The sequence below is a fragment of the Arvicanthis niloticus genome, chromosome 14 (genome assembly GCF_011762505.2).
Source record: "Arvicanthis niloticus isolate mArvNil1 chromosome 14, mArvNil1.pat.X, whole genome shotgun sequence".
NCBI classification, from domain to species: Eukaryota; Metazoa; Chordata; class Mammalia; order Rodentia; family Muridae; genus Arvicanthis; species Arvicanthis niloticus.
This window is the reverse complement of record NC_047671.1, coordinates 70311172-70331792: the sequence shown is the minus strand read 5'-3', so window position 1 is coordinate 70331792 and position 20621 is coordinate 70311172. Positions and strand designations below refer to the sequence as shown.

General features: G+C 41.2%; 1 protein-coding gene and 1 long non-coding RNA gene across 8 annotated transcripts in view; one reads left to right on the top strand and one right to left on the bottom strand.

Annotated features, from left to right (window-relative positions):
- Aqp4 (aquaporin 4) overlaps positions 1-16065 on the bottom strand; it is a 35816-nt gene extending 19751 nt beyond the window's left edge. The window contains exons 1-6 of one of the 5 annotated variants that reach the window (XM_076912964.1): positions 15902-16065; positions 12133-12547; positions 10477-10641; positions 9970-10050; positions 5418-5678; positions 1391-4376 (exon numbers count right to left, since the gene is read on the bottom strand). In XM_076912964.1, coding sequence (XP_076769079.1) covers positions 4368-4376; positions 5418-5678; positions 9970-10050; positions 10477-10641; positions 12133-12547; positions 15902-15933 — 963 coding nt within the window. In that variant the 5' untranslated portion in view covers positions 15934-16065 and the 3' untranslated portion in view covers positions 1391-4367. Of the gene's footprint in view, positions 1-1390; positions 5679-9969; positions 10051-10476; positions 10642-12132; positions 12548-14946; positions 15106-15901 lie in introns of those variants that run through there. The other 4 variants (XM_076912962.1, XM_076912963.1, XM_034517844.2 and 1 more) reach the window with 4 other exon arrangements.
- Positions 15357-20621, top strand: part of LOC143434369 (uncharacterized) — a 56942-nt gene continuing 51677 nt past the window's right edge. For 2 of the 3 annotated variants that reach the window (XR_013103834.1, XR_013103833.1), the window contains exons 1-3: positions 15357-15419; positions 15556-15658; positions 17882-17985. This is a non-coding gene — a long non-coding RNA (uncharacterized LOC143434369). The remainder of the gene's footprint in view (positions 15420-15555; positions 15659-17881; positions 17986-20621) is intronic. The other variant, XR_013103835.1, reaches the window with a different exon arrangement.

Here is a 20621-nt window from a genome sequence, read left to right as displayed (position 1 = left end):
CTTGTAATGATCCTTGAGGTAAAACAATTGAAAATAATATATAAATTCTATAGTCACATACATATGTTTTTACAGTTACTAGTTATTCTAATTCATTTTTTCTCTTTCTTTCTTACCCTTGGGTAATACTTTCAAGACATCGTCCTCTTCTGTGACAAGTGTCCTTCAAAAGGAAAGAAGAAAAGCAGGATGCCATGTCTATGTCTTCACTCAGACACCTAAGGATCGGAGCGTTTCTCTATCCATCCATTCCTGTACCCATCCATGTGTGCGTCTGCTCACTTATTGATCTTATAGGTCGTGGGCACTGGATATTTGTTATCTCCATGATACATAAAAACATTATTAGTGTGAATGTCCTGGTTTCTTAGTGGTTTCAGAACACATGGAGGTAGAAGAACCCAATTCAGAATTTTAAGTCTTCAGTATCTTCTTAAAAGCCAGACAAGAAATCAGTAGGAAACTCAAAAAATGGTAAGCATTCGTTCAGGTGACATTGCTTTGGACATTACCGAAACTGAATAATCAACAAAAAAGCAAGTTGACATTTCTACCACAAGCTTTCTATGCTTGTAAAATACTTTGCTTGCTGAAGTATTCAACTGAATTAAATTTCATCTAACATCTGGCCATTGTATAAACACAGCAATGAAAACATGTCTTGTTTCGTCCACATTGAGTATAAATTTTAGAAATCCAATTAGTGTTACATTCTTTGTGTGCGTTTTTCTTTCTCTTTTCTGTTTGAATTAATTTTGAGCTACTACCTGGAATTATAAGAATTCAAGTATTTAGCACACACATCTCAGCAGCACACACAAAACAGCCAGGTTGAAGAATAGGGCTTTATAGCATTTCCTCATGACTCTAAGATACTCTTTAATTTCTCTGACCTTGTAATGCATACTTACACAGTGGAGTGTCAAGTCCCTTAGAGTACAGGGAGGAGATCACCGGGAAAGAGAAGTACACAGTATAAATAAGATATATTCACAGCTCTTAAGGAGCTGAATACTCAGCCTAAGTACTCAGCAGTCATCCATCTGGGTGGACAGGATTTCCCAACATCCTGAGGATAGACCGTTTATTTAGCACTGACAGTTAGTTGTTGGAGTCTTCACATTTAGCCCCACTGTGATGGTAACTGATATCCTACAGTCTACTTTGTAGATGTGGACATCATGAGTGATGTGTGCCCAAACCTAGTCTTCTCTGTATGTTTCAGGGCCTACCCCAGTATATACTCTTTAGGTTTTCACAAAGTACCATTGACTTTATGGGATCCACCAGCATTTGGTGTAGATTGCACTCAAATACCAAAACCTCCCACTCATTCTAATGGAAGTGCAAAAAATGACAACTGAATTCTTAAACACCATCAAATACATGGTTTACTTTTAAAAACATTTGGAGATTTATTTGTATGATCCTAGTAGCATGTTATGCAACATAAGAAATAGAACTCGGCCACACTGCTAATACTTTTAATAGGTTTTTCCAAATATTAGTCATTATAGTTTAAATCCATTTAACATTAAATCTAATGTTGTAATAATATAAGTTAATAAATAGTTGTGAATATAACCAGGCATTCATTTTATTTTTCTTAGTTCCTCATAAGTTGCAAGTTTATTGTGATTTGGGTGATAAAATGGTAAATCGTTTACATATTTCCATAAATTGCATGTTTATTTGATCAAACCTGAAAAAAATCTAAAAATACTTTGCAATGGAATATATATGTTAGGAGTAATTTTTTAGCTCTTGATTTTGGACTTAAAACAGTAACAATATAACTGCTCTTAAATTTAGTGTTCATGGTATGTGTTGTTTAACATTTGTTTGTTGTGTGTTTTCAGGGAAGTTATGTGCCAAAAGTGAGTATCCATAGTTTTTGATTTTTGAAGTTAAGTGTCTAACATTTCTTTCTGAGAATTATGGGTTTCAAATGTTTGTGTTATTTAAGGTTTTTTGAAAAGCATTGACACCTAGACATGAACTTTCAGGTCCAAGAGATGCCAAATTCACGTATCCTGTAGTTTAATGATAAGAACTTTTTATGGTTTTTATAAAATCGTCTATTTGGCTCTCCATATTCAATTGTTATAGATATGGCAGTGTCTCTGTTAGATTTCTGATGGGTGAGGAGGGTTTTTTTTTTTTTTTTTACTTTTTTAAGTCAAAAATCAAGAGCTACATTACACTGCAAAGGGCCAGGCAAGGACCAATGCCACCATTTTAATTAGTCCCTTGGTTTTGAGAATTCACTGCCATCTGTGGAGTTAGCGCAGTGCATACAACATTGCCTGGATCCTCCTCGGAGAAGGGTTGCCCTTTTTGAAATTGGCCACTAATAAGTCAATTCATTTCTATCATGCACATTTCCCAGAGATTTCTAACTCCTTATGAAATCAGCAGGGAGCAGCTCTGGCCAGCAGTGTCTGTGAGATGTGGTAGGACACCCCTCTGATGACTGAAAGGGAGAGGACTTATAGTGTCAAATCACAGAGACAAGTTGTAAAATTACCAATGACTTAGTCTACAGAAAATAATTTTTTTGTAGAGTAAAACATTTTGGAAGGAAATGGAAACACACATTTAGAAATTAGAGTCCTACATTGGAAAAATATTCTCAAAATCTTAAAAAAAATGATTTCTTTCTGCTCTGTTTTGACAGACTATGTACATTTCCAGTGTATGGACCACCTTGAAACTTGGGGGTGTCTCTGTTTTCCTCCTGAGGGAACAGACAGTTGGTGTTGTTCCATGGCTCGTATAAATCTTTTATGTCTTCCTGACTTTTCCTCTCTGATCTCTCTGTTGTGTATCTGTCAGTAGCTGTCTCTTGGGAATGGTACTATGCACTTCATTAATAAAAAGGGATTAAAGGGAAAAGCCCTGATCTCCTAATACATTGGATAATTTGGTGTCATCCACAAGGCAATAGACCCCTGCTGCATAGATGTCATTAGAAAGGGACTATTTCATTACATTTTTTTTACTGGCAGAGCCGTGAGTGAAATGCAAGGCATATTGTCTCTTATGCAAAGACGAAGAGTGACAATGCTGTCACTCTCTGCCCTTAAACAGCAGAATGTAAAAATATGCTCTTTGTTTCCACGTTCATGTTGCTTTCCTTTGATGACACTAAAAATTATGCTTTCACTAAATATTGAGCAAAATAAAAATTAGAAGAGATTATTGGATTATTGGTATTCTTAAATCTCAAATGTAAGTTTTATATATATATATGTATATATATACATATATATGCACACACATACGTATATAATCAAAGACATGCTTGTTTTGATTACCTACTGTTTGCCTGGCACTCTGCCAGATGCTAGAAAACAAATCACCAAGCCATGATTTCACTGTTTTCAGTTCCTACCATATTGAAAGCCGTTACTGGAAATGACTGTTAAAGTGAGCACAAACAAAGCAAGCTGTATGGCATAATAAAAATATTCACAGGCCAGGATTTTGAAAGAGTAATCAGAAATGTTCTTAATTCTTCCTTGTTAACTAAATTTATTTTCGACCCGACATGTTTGTTGATGGTTATCACCTTCTGCACACTGATCTTAAGCCTGGCAGGTACATTGTGAAAACACGTGAAGGAATGGGCAGAAACCACCCCTGGGAGGTCTACGCCCTGGGTCTGCACGATCCGCTCAGAGAGGAAGCTCATGTCTCCAGTGTAGTATATTCAAAGCCTTGAAATGGGACCTATGCTTCCAGCATCTACCTCAGAATCTGCCGGTGGCACTGAGAGGCAAATGCTGCCCTCGTGGCCCTGGGAACTTGCACATCAGTTTCTGAGCACCGAAGAGAATCAAGTTTAATCGTGGTCCATTATCTGGCTGCCACAGACGCAAAACTGCCATTAACAATAAGATGTCACACAATTGGAATTGTGCTTGGGAGAAGAAAGCCCTCGATTATCAGCTATTTATAAGCTAGTTCTCGAAGAGATGGCTCTTCTCTCTCCCACTACAAACTTTTGTTTAGTGAAATTGACATTTGCAGTACTTTGTCCAAGATAAATGCTAGGCTAGACTGTTATGATTGTAAAAACTGGGGTTTCCACAGAGCATTCGACGGGCAGAAGGCAAAGCAGTATGGGAAAAACAAACAGTTTTAACAAATAAACCAGGCAGGAAGTAAATACCTTAAAAGCACAGTAAACTATGTGCAGATGGGGCACCTGTGAGCACAGAGGCTGTCTGCTCACCTCTTTATTTGGCATCGACGTTGCAGCTTGTCTGCCATATATTTTAATTCATACAAATGGGTACACTCACAATGCTGATCACCGACAGATGTCATGGGAAGCGAGACAGCATCAGCAGTTGACATGGGGTTTATACTACCTAGAGTAAGCAGCATTTAGACACCAACTGAAAATCAGGACTCAACTAGTCAAATTCTGATCTAAAATGTCTCAGCTAGTATTTCAATATAGGGACCAAAATGGCAAAGAAATTCCGCAGTTTTGCAAATAAGCTTAAAAAGTAAGTGAAGTAGTTAAAAGCTTAGGCGGTTAATCTTTTGTGGTGTGTTTAAGAGTGTGCACTGAAAACAGACCAATCATTTGATAGCAGAGGTTTCCCCTCTCCCTGTGATGGATGTAAGACAGTAGTAAACTTTGCTCCACTTCCCACCAGACTCCCCAGGTCTGGCTGTCCTGAACCTCACTATCTGTCCCATGTACAAGTTTCATTAGATGAAACTAACACATGGACAGAAGTTAATATTCTTTCAATTTTTTTTTTTTTTTTGAGTTTTAGCCCTATGGTTTCTTGGATTCTGAGGGGGAAGAAGGAGTATAGTGAATTGGGGTTGTGATTTGACAATCAGATATATAAATACAAATGACATATTAGCAGTGACCCTTGCTAATTTTTTTTCCCTCCGAGGTAGTTTATAAATAAGGGGTGGCTTGTGGAAGAACTTAGTACATGTCTTCTCCTGAATGCACATGATTCTGTGAGGTACACACTTTGTCATTTTTAAATCAATGCCATGAAATCAATAGTCAGGTGACGATGGACAATATCAGCTTCCTCATAGAGGTGTCCATGTGCTCTGCAGGGAAAGACTTGACCAGATCTTGGTTTATCTTTTCAGTTATTATTAAGTCAATACACTAATTGCATGTTTGCTTTGGGGATACATTAAAAATATTTCTGTTTTAAAATTTCGTATCCATTATAGGCTTCTTCTCCCCCCCCCATTGATAATAGTAAAATATATGTCATTTAAACTGTGTAACAAGATGTGAAGCAAGAAACCAGCATGTGTCTAATTTATAACAAATCTGTTTCCTTAATGGGTGGCAGAAAATCTGAGGCCAGTTCTAGGGAGTCTTTTCTGCTTTCAGTGCGGTTCTCTAGTCATACGGAAGACAATACCTCTCCAGAAGAGTCTTTCCCCTTCTTCTCCTCTCCGCGGTCAATGTCAATCACATGCACCACCCCGGGCTTCAGGATCAAGTCTTCTGTCTCCACTTGGCTCCTGTTGTCCTCCACTTCCATGTAGCTCCCTTTTGTCTGCTGTGTAGCTTTGCTGAAGGCTTCCTTAAGGCGCCGTTTGAGCTCCACGTCAGGACAGAAGACATACTCGTAAAGGGCGCCTGCCAGCACCGCTCCTGTGATTGGTCCGACCCAGTATATCTGGGGGAAAGATGGATGAGGAGAAGAGAGAAGGAGAGAAAAGTAGTCTCAGTGGAAAAACAACCCATGCATATAGACTTTAACTGAGTTAAATTAAGGCAGCAACTGTGACACACACATACACACACAAACGCATACGGATTTTAAAGTAAATGAGAAAGTGTGCCAAGATTCACCAAAGATTTGCGCATTAGTGAACAACATTTGAACGTAAAATAAGAAAGAATAAAATTGTTCTATTTTTGTCTTTTAATATTATATGTTTTAATGTTTTGATTTTTAAAAAGTATTATGTGAGACAGAATCTAGCTCAGGCTACTCTATGTATATACCCATTACATAGCCTAGGCTGGCCTTCAACTCATATTCCCTCCCCCCCCACCCCCCCTCCCGTCCCAGGATTGTGATATTAGTAGGTACTGTCACATCTGGCTTATTTTATGATAAGTTTTATTGTAGAATAGCTATTCTCTGGCTGTTCCATAAGCTAAACAGACACTAGGAATTCTTTAAACTGGAAAGAAAAAATGAATTTTTGGTGCATGTTTCTTTTCTGTATTTCACATTAGTGCCGTACCTTGATTTTCCGTATAACCAGGATCATGGTGCAATTGTATCATTTAGAGGGTTGGTTATTCACTATGCATAATGAATATAGTCCCAGCCCTTCCACTTAGCAGGTCTGTGAGTACCTACATCAGGGACTCTTTCCATTTTGAGACAAGGTCTCTTGTATCCCAGGTTGCTTCAAATTCACCTTGTAGCTGATTGACTTGAGCTGCTCATCCCCCAGACTCTTCCTCCACAGTGCTGGGATTATAGATATGTGCTACTGTACCCAAAGTGTATGGTGTTGCAGAGGGTACCCAGGGCTTCCTGCATGCTGGGAGAGCACTTGACCAACTAAATTATACCACTATAATTATACATAATTTAACCTTGAAGGACTTGGTAGTTTGTGGCTCCTTGAAACCAGTTCAATTCACGCATCCTGGATATTTTAAAGCTGTATGTGACTAACTTGGCTGTTAGTTTCCTTATATCATGTGCTTTCTCTCTTTAAAATGTGATTTCATTGCATGAAGTGCTATGGGTTATTTCTCTCATCTCTCTCCCTGTATATACTGCTTTAGTGAAAATCCGTACTGACTTTAGGGATGGCGACTGGATAAGAATTAGTGAAGAATTTTTCAGGGGTTCAGTAAATGACATGATCTTATTGCATTAGGGATGCGCTGAGAACCAAGTAAGCTTTCAATCTGATTAGGCTGCGACGTATACTTTACAGTCCACACACCCTATAGAGTGATAGGTACTCATGTACTTTAGAGCACATGTATGTTATAGTGTTGGGCACTCATCCAATGGATGCGCTTGGGACCAACCCCCTGTTTACTGAGCACTCTGACTGTACTGATTACATTTCTTCTCTCATCAATAACCTTTGATATAAATATTATTAAAATATACATTCTTATGCCTTGGGTAGTTGACACTTTGAGAGATTACAAGCTTACTTTAGACAGCATACTTGGCAAGTGATTTAGTTGAAATGTCAGCTTTTCTCCCTTTTACTAATGTCCTGTTTGCTTTCTCCTCGGAAAAAAAGAAAACAAAAGGAAACACCCAAAACCTAAAATGACTATGTCATCCTTAAAACACCATCTGGAACAGGAAGGATGATATGTAGGAGGAGCTAAGGTGGGAGTAGTATGGAGAGAAAGAGGAGAAGTAAGGAGAGGAGGAGGAGGAGAGGAGGAGGAGGAGGAGAAGGAGAGGAGGAAGAGAAGGAGAGAAGGAGCTAGGTGACCAGAGAGAAAGTGGGGGGGACATGGAGGTGGATGTTCGAGTGTCTCCGCCAGTCAAAGGTAGTTGATATATCTAGGTTGGGTATTGGGTTATACTTCTGATTGATATTGAGCATTACCAAACTTATAAAGCCTTTGATTAACATTAAAAACTATATAAAAGCAAAAAGGAGAAGGGGGCATGGGATAGGGGTTTTCTAGGGAGGGGAAATGGGGAAACGGGATGGCATCTGAAATGTAAATAAAATATCCAATAAAAAATAAATTAAAAAAATAAATAAATAAAAAGAAAGAAAAAAAATTCTCTAAGTATGCGATGGGCATCCAGAACAGTCTGGTGGAATCTTAACAGCATAATTTGTTAAAAAATAAAGTCTTGAATGAAAAAAAAAAAAAAGAATGTTACTAATAAGCAAAAAAAAAAAAAAAAAAAAAAAAAAAAAACCCAAAAAACCCACCATCTGGAAATTACCTGCACTTAGCATCTTCACTGTAAAACCTAAAAGAAAGCAGAGCTTCCTGCTGAAGCTGAGCACATGTGCTTAGCAGGGAAATAGCCAGGAGAGTCACTGGACCTACCAAGCTCCTTATCTTAAACATGAGAGAGCCCAAAGGAGACTTTATCTTCTCTGTGCCCTTTCAAAGGAGAAATGAGAGCCCTCCTCTAAATGCCTTTGCTCTTTGTTCTTTTGGTACAATCTCATTAGATTGGTGCACTTCACAGGCTTCAAGTCCCACGAGGGAGAACAGCCACTGTGAAACCATCCCCACCCTTTCCACGACACTCTGGAGGAGACGGCAAGTCCATGTTCTCAAAAATGAATCTTGATGCCAAATTGCTATTCCCAAACTGAGCTCTGTGTACTTTAAAGTATCTTTAAATTTTTATAAAGAATTTTATTGCTGAAAATAGAAAAATACATAAACTTCATAAAAGTGTTTTAGAAAAAGTAAAACCTCCTAAACCTTACACTGCCTAACTTAACCCTGTCCATTTATTGTAAGATCTATAAACTTCTCATTACACTTTTCCATTTGGTGGCTGGGGAAATGGTTCTATGTGTAAAGTGTCTCCCTGCAAGTATGAGGATCTAAATTTGAGTCCCTGAAACAAACATAAAAGCCAGACACCATAATGCATGTCTGTAATTCCTGAGCTTCCTACAGGAGGATGGAAACTAGGAGGCAGAGACAGGGGAATCCCCAGGGGCTCCTGGGCCAGGTAGCCTGGTGATCAGTGAACAAAAGAGCCTGTTGCAAACAAGGTGGAAAGTGACAACTTTCCCTAGGTTACCCAAGGCTGTCCTCTGACCTCCTCATGTCATGCCATGTGTGTGCTTACCTGCATGCACACACACACACACACACACACACACACACACACACCCCACAAGGAATGTAAATTCCATTTTTGTTAATGTAGTAAGTCTTTCCAGAAATATCAGTGCTAAAATGACCAGTCCAATGACTGACATTGTGGATCAAGACGTTGCATGTCTGTGTCTAAATTACATCTAACCAATCAGTATACTTAAGGGATCAGGGAATTCATGCAGTCACAGTGTAATATTTCCCTCCTTTCCTAGGTCATGTCTTAAACAGCCACATGTATAAGACCAAAGCACAAATGACAAATTAGTATGTTCATACCTTTAAAAAATGTAAAATCACATTCACATTATATGAATGATAATAAAAGTTAGCTCTATTTGCAATCTGCCATATATATTTTTCTTGTATTTTGTAGATTATTTAAGTTAATATCTGCTGACTTTCATAATTGTCTATGATTCAAAGAATAGAAATTCTTTTGTTGACAGAAACAATTGAAACAGAATCATTTGTCTCTCACTACTCTGGGCCCAGATTAGCAAGAAGGTTAGTCCTGAGATTAGAAAGTATACCTTCCCGGGAGTCATTTATTTTTCTAGCTACAGCTGTGGTGACAATGGCATAAACATTGACATCATTTATTTGGTATCATCCATAGTTCACATGCTTCCAGCTCCAGTGCCAACTGTAATAAGTGCATATTATATAAACTAAGATGGTAAATACCCCTTTTTATAGGTGATGCTTTTACATATTTCTTTTTTTCCTTTTAAGAATAACTTTATTTTCTATTGTTGCTAAGAAGGCTTTCTTTCAATGATTTACATAGTAATACAGCATACATTTATTATTTAAATGTACTCTACATAGGAAACCTATAATTATTCTGCTGTTCTCTGTCAGACATATATCTGACGTTTGGAAAACTCAACTGTTTGGCGATAGACCTAGAACAGAACACTATGAGAGCTTTTGCAGCAGGCCTTTGCTGGACTATCTTTACTCTCTGTGACAAATGCAATAACAAGTCAAGAGTTAAATTTGGGGGAAAAGCAACAGAAACTAGTGAGCTAAATTATGATAATAAAAAGAGGCATTTGGATAACTGTTCCCAACCTCAGAAAGGTGGGGCCTATCAACTTAATAGTTACCCAGTGGTTTTCCCAGTTTCCCATGATAACTGCAGGTCCAAAGGATCGAGCTGGGTTCATGCTGGCTCCGGTATAATTGATCTGCAATTGAAAAAAGAACAAAACCACAGACATTTTGGTAACAGGACTCTTAACAGGTATCAGTTGCTGTAACTTCCTGTAGTCTCCTCAGAGGAACATTGAGATTTAGCCACCTTGTAGTTGGCAAAATGACAACTCAATGTCAACAGATATGGCTGGATCTGAGTGAGCTGTGTGTTTTATGGCAAAATCTGCATGGATACATGGGTATATCCAGCTAGACTATTTTCTAGCATGCATCTACTTGTCAAAAAGTTAATACTAAAGTAAGTAACAGCACTAAAACAATCTAAATGTTGCAGTAGTTGGCACTGGCCAGGCTACTGGAATCAAAGAAAGTGTGAGCTGTAAACCAGCATCTTCAGGCCAGCTTCAGGGTGAGGATAAGTGAGATCAATCAATTATTCAAATAGACTTAACACTTACTGCAAACAAATGTCCAATTGCAACGGAAAATCCAATTGCTAAAGCTATTGAACCAGTAACATCGGTCCGTTTGGAATCACAGCTGGCGAATATAGTGAAAACCAACTGGAAAGTGATTATTAACTCCACCAAGAGCCCATGGCCAGCGGTGAGGTTTCCATGAACCTAGAGAGAGAGAAAGATGCCCCATCAGAATTGAAGCAAGAGTCTAGGGCTGTAGAAATGCATCGGTATGAAGGGTGTATTTTATCTGCAGAGAAAGCCAGGGTTAACTTGAGTCTTCTACCAACCCTGTGTTGAGATTTCCATCCCTTCCACCTCCTAAAAAGAAGGAATCAATTCACACTCATTTTGGGCCATTACAGACAATTACTTTTACAGTGACTGAGTTTTCAATGAATGTTGTTTTTAGCAACACAAGCAAAATGCGTTAGTGTGGCACTTAACTCGTAAAAGATGTTCTTAAGAGATTTGTAATGTTCGAAGGCAATTATTAGACCCATTGATTAGGTTTAGGTTAGTTCATAGGTATCTCAGCTAAAACATAAGCCAAAGTTTAACAGCAGCCTGGTGCTGAGCTAACACTGCCAACTGACAGAATGAAGAGCAGATTAATATGGATTTACTGTTTTGTTGGGGTTTCTTTGTGTAGCCCTGGCTGTCCTGAAACTTGTTTTGTAGAGCAGGGTGGCTTCAAACTGCTTCCGTTTACTGGGTGTAGGATTAGAGGCACGACCCTTTATGTAGATCTTTTAAAGTCCCCTACATATGAAGAGCAATGAATCCTTGTCCCTGCTATCAAATACGTAATTGTAAGCCCTTACAAAATAAATATAAGATAAAAATACAGTCAAGCCAGCCATGCTGATTTATACCTATAATCTTAGCACATAGGAGGCTGAGGCAGGAGGACTGCTACAAGTTCAAGGCCAGCATGAGCTAGGTAATGATTCTGAGCTCCTGCCTCAAAAACAAAAACAAAAACAAAAATAAAAAAAACCCAAAAAAACAAAACAAAACAAAAAAAAACAACCCACAAAAACCAAACCAAAACAAACCAAAGCAAACCAAAAACCCCAAAACTTAATGTTACTGGGATAGGAGAGAAAACAAAGCAAAGCAAAGCAAAACAAAACAAAACAAAACATTTTGAGTGGTTTTAATCCTGTTCAAGTCACTCAAGAGTAAATAATAATGTTCTCTTTTTATGTTTTCGATATCTAGACAGGGTTTTAACTCTGTACTCCTGGCTGGCCTTGCCTCCTGATTCTCCTGCCTAAACCTCTCAAGCGCTGGGATTATAGGCCACCCTCATGCCTGGCTCTTATGTAAATATTTTTTTCTTTTAGACAAATTATTGTGTAGTACAAACTAGCTTTGAATTTGATAGACATCTGAGGATGGCCTTGAACTTCTGGTTCTCCTGCCTTTGCTTTGCAAGTTCTGGTAGCGTAGATATGTGCCACCAAACCTCATATATGTGGTGGCGGCAATATAACCAGGACCTCATGCATTCAGGCAGGCAGAACTCAGTTCTGTTTCCAGCTCCATAATCTAGTTGTATTATGAATGCTTCTCAGGCCATGAGCAAGCTTTCGGCAGGAGTTTTAAGCACATGGAGTTCTAGCACAGAAATAAGAACTGAAGAGTTCTCACCGTGGTGACTCCCAGTCCTCCCACCACGCTGGGAGGTGTGACCAGGTAGAGGATACCGGCTCCAATGATGGCCCCCAGGCACTGTGCAGCGATGTAGAAGACAGACTTGGCGATGCTGATCTTTCGTGTGCACACCATGGCCACTGTCACAGCAGGATTGATGTGGCCACCACTGATGTGGCCAAAGCACTGCACCATGGTAGCAATGCTGAGTCCGAAGCAAAGGGAAATGAGGACCATGTCCACGGGTAAGGGGTTTTCTGAGCCACCCCAATTTATGGTGGATCCCACACTGAGTAAAACGAAGATAAGCATGGCCAGAAATTCTGCTGAGACTGCTTTCCAGAAAGCCTGCGTCCAGACTCCTTTGAAAGCCACCATGATGCTCTCTCTACTGCAGGAATGTCCACACTTACTGGAAAGAAGAACACAGTGAGGATAAGAAACCACCAACCTAGCTTTTCAGCTGGAAGGGGCACTGACGTTTGGGGGAGGGGGTCAGGCTCGTAGGCTGAGGATGATTTGCTGAACACTCTTAGCAATCCAAGAAAGACTGCTTCTGAAGTCTCCTTAATTAGTAGATGAGAGATTGCTATTCCAATCGCCTGTGATTTCCTATTCACTGGACAGCAATCCAAAACATCGGTAGAAAGGAGACTGTCTCAACTAAATTCCTTAAGAGATTAAGACTAAAATATATGCAACTGGGGGTTAGTTCCCTTGGGCAAGCTTTAAATTATACTTTTCACGTGTAGTTTTGGACAGAAATAAGTTAAAGAGGAGGGGGTGCTGGAGAGATGGCTCAGCAGTTAACTGTAGTGACCGTTCTTCTACAGGATCTGAGTTTGGTTCCCAGTACACACATGGTGGTTGTCTACCATCTGTGACTCTGGTTCCAGAGGATCTGCCATCTATGGGCACTGCACCCAGGTGGTACACAGTCACACATGCTGGCAAAACACTCATCAAACTCACAAAGTAAGATAAAGTAAGTCAATATCAAAGTGTCTGACTGATTGCCAGCACCTGATACACATCTCTGCACTGTCTGCTGCTCATTGCAGGAAGAAGCTTCTCTGACAAAGAGGGTGGGAAGCCCAGGGATTGGGCTGGGGAGATAAGGGGAGAGTAGGTCAGGGGTACAATTTGAGCGGGTATGACCATATTTCATTATGTAAACTCACATATATTAATTTCCAAAGAATGTCAAATATATATATTTTAAAAGGCAGATATTTTTCATTTTTGTATTTTGTATCTTCAAAATGGGCATTGTGAAAAAGGCTTTGTAGAAGCCTGTACCCATTCTACATGGCAAGCACGCGTAGATTTGGAGATTTGTTAGGAAGCTGGGACTGTGTCTTCCGGAAATGTGAATTGGTGGAGGGCAGAATTGCTTCTCCTACTTAGTGTAGACATTAGGGACAGTCAGGGACTCAGCTGGGACAGGGACACTCCCTGCTGTTGCCCTGGGCAAGGAGGAGGCAAGCTGCAGGCAGGAATAGCTTGGGAGCCCTTGGGCAGATCTGGGCTTGTAGCACTGGGACGTGACAACCTCAATCCCCAGGGGGGAGCCTGAGAGGCTCTGGAAGGGCGGGGCCATGGGCACTCCAAGCTGGTGCCAGGCTTGCAGGCAGAGGCCAGGTAAACACAGAGAAGTAGGTATCAGAGGGGGCAGGCACCAGAGGGGAGAGACTGGGGTAAGAGATGCTTTTCAAAGTATTTGGGAGGCAGGATAATGCCTCCACAGGCTCTATTGTCTCTCAAGCAATAACTGGATTGCTCTCCAACACCCCCTCCCCCCAACACACATCCTGGAGTCTGGAGTGTGTAAGCCAGCCCCAAGCAGTCTTCCTATCCACAGGGTACAGAGTGGAAAGAGGGGGTGTGGCAGGAGCCAGTGTGGAGACTTGCAGGATGAACTTCTTCTCATGGAGGACTGTTTTCCGATGGGCTTGGCCCTGGAGCACAGTTTGCCCCTCTTGAGGCGTTTTGGAAGTGGGGAAGGGAGCAGGAAGAGAGGGAGAGGCTTAGAACATGGTCAGGAAATAACGGGTTCCAAGGCAGCCTTTGAAAGGGAGTTGCTTTGCTCTTGCGATCTACCTTCTTATAGTATTTAAGATCTTTGGAGTGGAAGAGGGTAGGGTTTGAAGACACCAATGCAATTGCTTACTGTGGCCAGAAATTGTTAAATTCCCCTTTAGAAGGGCAGCCATCCCTGTTACCCTCTTACCTAAGACATTCGTTTTGTTACGAGACAGACAGGCAGCGTTTAGCATAGAAGACTATGTAGGGCGCTGGTCTAGAAAACCAAAGGCCGAGGGAAAGTAGAATTGTTGTAACCTCCCAAATATACTGTGAGCTTTTTATCTTTTGAACATCACTCACTGGCCTAGGGAGCCTGGCTTCAGTGTGGGCAGCGAGGGAAGTCCTGTATGACCCGGGCTGGGGAAAGGTTTTCATCACTTTTAAGAATTCTGCTTCTCTGTTAGTTTGACTAAGGGGCTTTCCTTCTGACCTGAAAGGGAAGTCACTCTGTACTCACACCCACCCACCCAGAGGGCCGCCAGGTACACACAAAATATGCCCTGCCCAAGAGGTCCTCTAAGCGAATCATGTAATTATGAGAGGCCTCAGCTTGGATAATGTTGATGTATTCCTTAGAGGAACATAATACAGATAACACACACACACACAGCGGTTGGGATGGGGCAAAGAGGACACCCTGGGGAGGCATTAGAAAAGGGAGAGAGAGAGAGAGAGAGAGAGAGAGATTCTGAGAACTCACATTGAAAAAAAAGTGGTGGAACTCACCAGCAGTCCAGGGTTGTTGCCAGGTGGCAGAGGGGCAAGGTGCTATTACATATGCTCTCTTCTGGGGCCCCCGATAGAGAGGAAAAAGGAGGGACCAAGCAGGAAGTGAAGGGAGCTGGGTGGGCAGGAAAGAGTCCCTGCTCAGTAGCAGAGCACCCAGGGGAGGCGGGCCTGGAAAAGGCCAGCCTCCCTCCAGCACCCTTTGTCACCTGCTCATTCACACACCTGTCCCCCTCTCCAGAGACCTAATCAAGAAACTCAGTTGCTCTTTGGACTTCATTTTTTTCATCAGAGAAATTAAAAAGAAAAAAAAGCAAAGCACCCAAACCTGTGAACCATAAACAGAAACTTTAAAATTACCTTAGCTACCCCTTTTCTCAAAAAAAAAAAAAAAAAAAAAAAAAAAAAAACCACAAAAATTTTTATCTCCCAAACAGCCTCAGCTAGCGGTGGACCCCCAAAACTTCTAGAATGTATGTACCTCTCTGCCTCAGTGAGGGTCTCCCCAACATTGCTCACAGCCCCACGATCACCATCAATGTGCCCTGATGTGTTTACATTCAAAGGAAATAGACCAACATAATTTGCTTTGCTCTTTTTCTCCCCCAGAACAAAGCAGGATTTGTTGACACGACCCAGCTGCAGTGAACTGGACACATTACTTCCTAGTGAATACACTGTTTCATACACTCCTGGACAGTTAAGTTACCGGGTGAGTAATTTTTCTAATGAAAAATATTGCAGAGTAATTTCCCATGCTAAAATGCATCCCGTCTCTTCTCCCTTCCTCTGCTTCTCCTCTGCACAAGCTTAGTCTCCAGGCTTAAAAGAAGCACCCACCTATTCCGTTGTTACCTTCTAGATCCTGCCTGCAAAGATATGGGTATATGTAATGAAAGAGTTTTATCTTTTAAAAGTGCCGAGCATTGTTTCCTGAAGGCAAAGAAGGACTTACCCCCACCGCCTTGCCGCAGCTCTGCCACTCATGCCTTCCCTGGCCAGAGTGCAGCTCAATGCCTGCCCCCGGGGCTCCAGTACACTGGAATCAGATTACGGGCACTTGTCTGATTGGGTTTTTGGAGTGTAGGGGTGGAAAGATTCTGCACCATGTGGCAATCACTAAGTTATATTTGAACTAGAAATTGTCCCCGTACCTGATCACTATATACACAGGGCATTTCAGAAATGCAGAACACTTGGCAATATATTTCCTTAGCTGCTCATCTTCGCAAGGGAAGACGCCCCAAGTGTTTATTTGGATTGTTCCGATCACTAAGGGTTGAGGAGAATTTGCCTGGTTGGCTCCTTATTGAAATTGAATAACCATCAGAAAATAGTTGTGAGCCAGGCATTGTCTTTCAATATTTGAAATATGTGAGCTTAGAACTTAATCATAATATATACCCGTAACTCCACTTACACTATTTGTGCGCTGAGTTTAATTATTAATTATTATTATTATTAAATATGAAGCAGCAATTTTTAAAAACACCAAATTTAGACATGGGCAGATACAATGGACTATTTGGGAACCTGAGGCCAGGACTGTTTACATACTTTGCTGTTCTCTGTTCAGAATGAGTGCAGGACACAGTCGTCATAAATTACTCAGGATTGTAAGATTGTCACAACAGGGAGTTAAGCAGAGTGTGGGAACCTTCCAACGCATAACTGCATGCCCATGGAGCTGTCTTCATCCAGTGAGCTGCAGAAAAGATCCTAAATAGTTGCAGGTCCTACCAGATCATCAATATGAATTTTTCCTTAGCTAGATGGTAGGTGCATAGCAAAGGAGTAATCTTAACTCCTGGTTTATGATTGTGTCTTAATAATTAATCAATGAATTCTAATCAATATAATGAGTATCAGAAATTCATTGCTCAACTCAGCAACTAAAACTGTGATATATTTTTACCCATAGGCTCTCTGGCTCTTAACTATTGCTTCATTTTAGATTGCACACACACATACACACACACACACACACACACACACACACACACACACAAACACTTTTCAATATGCAGTATGGTAAGAAAACATTTAGAAGTGGCAGACTCTTACACTTTTTTATTTGTCTGAGTTGAGTTCTTGAGACAAGGCCACGTGTTCAAAGCTCTCAGTTCTCATTAGGAGAACAAACTCTATTTTAAACAGGCATGTCAGAGGTGTACTTCAGGACTTCTCAGTAATCCTCAGGTAACAACACCTGCACAGACTTCCTCCAGAGTCCTGCTGCTCAGTGATTTAAACCTTTAAATCACTGCTTCCTGAAGTCAGAACATTCTGACTGAGAGGGGAGGGAGGGTTTGAAAAACCCACAAGGAACATTTGAAGCATTTCATACTGACTCATTTCATATAAACTCTCTGTTTAGATTTTTTTTTAAAGGTGTGTATTTTCCTCCCCAATTACAAGCCTTGGCTCTTTAAGCAGATATGCTGAATGTAACCACCTTGACCGTGAGAAACTAAGCCAGGGCGTTTATGAGGTATGGGAGCTCAAGGGTTCCGGATAGGATCTGGGCTTTATAAACACACCCTGCACTGAGGTCAAGGTCTCTGCAGAGCCAGATGCTTCTTGGGGCTGTTCGCTATAGGGTGCTGGGAGGACATTTTTGCCTGGCCTCATTAGCATGCTCAGCGGGGCCTCTGCAGTTCCCGTTACCACCTCGAAAAGTGCCAGCAACACTTGGTTGCCACGGTTTCCCTTTTCTCTGGCTGGCTGATGTGTTGACAGTCCAGTTCTTAAGGGTTGACTGTTCCCATCCAGGGAGGGGCCACCCTATTTGGCACCATCGTTTATACTCATTGGTACTCTGCATAGTGACCTAAGATGCAACAGGGGTTAACTCTTTATCCACCAGAGGTAGTTTTTAGTGGGCATGATTATCCCATTTGTAACTGAGTTGACTTTTCTGATTGCCCCTGAACAGTTTCAGGTTGGTCCAACAAGCAAGCCACTTACCTTACAGACAGACATTTCCTGTGGGTTTGCCTGAGGACATGGATGCAGAGATGTGAGGGAAGAAAGCTCCAGGTAATGGTGGTGGGGCTGTAGACATAGGAAACCACAGCTTCTAAATGGGTTGAATCTGGATTTAGATGTAAGGACAGTTGGAATAAATTTATTTTCTCACCTTGGTTATTAAGAGCCTAAATCTTTTAAGGTGGAATAATAGGGGGTGGCTTAGTTGAATAATGCCATATAAGCATGAGGAACACAGCTTGATCCTCACCTCTCACATCCAAGCCAGGCACAGTGGCACATGTTTGTGTTTACAGTCCCAGGACTGGGAAGGCAGAGGCAGAAGAATTTCTGGAGCTTTCTGGCCAGCCAGTGTACCTGGGCACTTCAGGTTCATTGGGAGACCTGTCTCCAAAATAAGATGAAAAACAACAGGAAGACAACTGATATGAATATCTATCTTCAACAGACACATGCACACACACAAATACATATACACATACACAAAGACACACAGAGACACACACATATACAGAGACACACACAGAGACACACACAGACATACAGAGACACACAGACACAGACACAGATACACACACAGTCACACACACAGACACACATACACACATAGAGACATACAGACACACACAGACATACACAGACACAAACATACACACATACACACACAGTCACAGATAGAGTTAAGTAACAACTTATTAATTAAGTCTTAACATTTGTTTTATACAAGCTATGATCTCTTTGGGGACAGTGTGTACGTGTGTGTGTGTGTGCATGTGTGTGTGTGTGTGTATGTATGTATGTGTGTGTGTGCTTTTATCTTGGTCTTTAATCTCTGAACACATGAAAAAATATTAAATGTATATCTACATTAATACAACATGTTAAAACTGGTGTATGCTAGACCACCTCCTGCCATTTTAGTTGACGAGCCTTATGATATTAGGTTAATAAGACACAAGAAAAATTTAGAAACACACAAGGAACTTCACAAAGCCTGACTGATGGACACCTTGCCTCTGAGCTCTTTATTAACCACTATACTGTTTTCTTTTGGTGCAGCGGCTTCTGGACTCTTCCTCTACCCTCACTCACAGAAATTTAATATTTTTTCATGTGTTCAAAGATTAAAGACCAAGACAGAAGTGCATGTGCATGTGTGTGTGTGTGTGTGTGCACACACCACACACACACACACACACACACACACACACACACACACACACACACGCACACACACACACAGAGACACACACACACCAGTAACGCACTTGGGAAGTGTCTCCAGCCTGGTGGAGAAGATTCAGTCTCATCTTATGAATCTTTTTTTCTTTCTCACAAATCTTGGTCAAAGGTCCCCAGAGGTCTTATGTATCAGTATATTCATTAAAAACAAACATATAAACAAATCAACAACAGCAGCTTTTTCAGCCATTAAAACAGCCACAGCAAAGGGGTTAGTTGAAGCTTTGAAGTCCCATCAGAGATGTTGTTTTATGGTCATAATTCAGGGTAATTTCTGGCTCCTCCTCTCTCACAGAGACAGATAAAAACAGTGATTAAAGGACAGCAAGGGCTTGATTGTTCTGCTCAGCTTGCTGATGTGGAGGGGCACAAAAGCTGCTTCCCAGTGAAATGTAGAAGCTTTTAAAAATTAACCTTCCCTTTTCTCCACACATGATGGTTGGAGTGGGGTTTCCCAGTGGGTAGAACAAGTGCATTTGCCTTACTCAGCTCAGCAAGCCACCTTTGCCTCAGGAGTTGTGCTCTGCTGACATTTAAGGCAGGAATTCCCTGGGAAAATGGTCAAGAGATTCTTTTGGTGTGACTGGCAGACCTCCAAAAGGTCTAGAGTTCCCCTGCCCAGGCAAATAGGGAGAAAGAACAGGAGGGAGGGAAAGAGAAACAGAAGGACTTTATTGAGTGACTCTGTTTCATCTGCAGCTTGTACAAAAAGGCAGAAATGTGGCTGGGTGACTGGATGCTTTTCTTGCCCCTTATCTCCTGACCGGCTAATGTGACAGCTCAGAGTGTGGCTAGTGCTTTAGACGCAGCTTAGACACGGCGGAGGGAAAAATGGATTTGCTGGGAAGCAAAGGACTCTGTGAGCAGCTGAACTGGACCAGGTTAAAGAAATCAGCTAATCATCCAAAATGCAGCTTGGAGTAGAGACTGTCCCAATTTTGAGTTAATTTGTCTGTATTAGAGCTAAAGCATCACCTGGGTGGTCACTGTCACCTGTGATAGTTTCCTTATGGATTTAATAGACTAACAAATATAGTCCCAGTTTCAAGAATAAAACACAAGCTGCGGAGGGGGCTCAGGCCCCAAAGCAGTGGTGTGCAAACATTTGGCCCCGAGTTCGGATCCCCAACACTCATGTAACAACTGGGCATGGCAGTGCACCTATAATCCCAGTGCTGGTTAGCAGGGGACAGGAGGATCCCAGGGGTTTGTTCACAGTAAGTTTAGCCTAATAGTAAACTGCAGGTTCAGTGAGAGACCTTATCTTAAAAGAAAACAAAGTAGAGAACTACTGAGAAAGCTGCCTAATGTTGGCCTCTGGCCACTAAATGCATACGCGCGCGCACACACACACACACACACACACACACACACACACACACACATACCACACGAATGTCCTCCTCCTAGTATATAAGAACAGAGCAGATACTTAAAATTCTGTG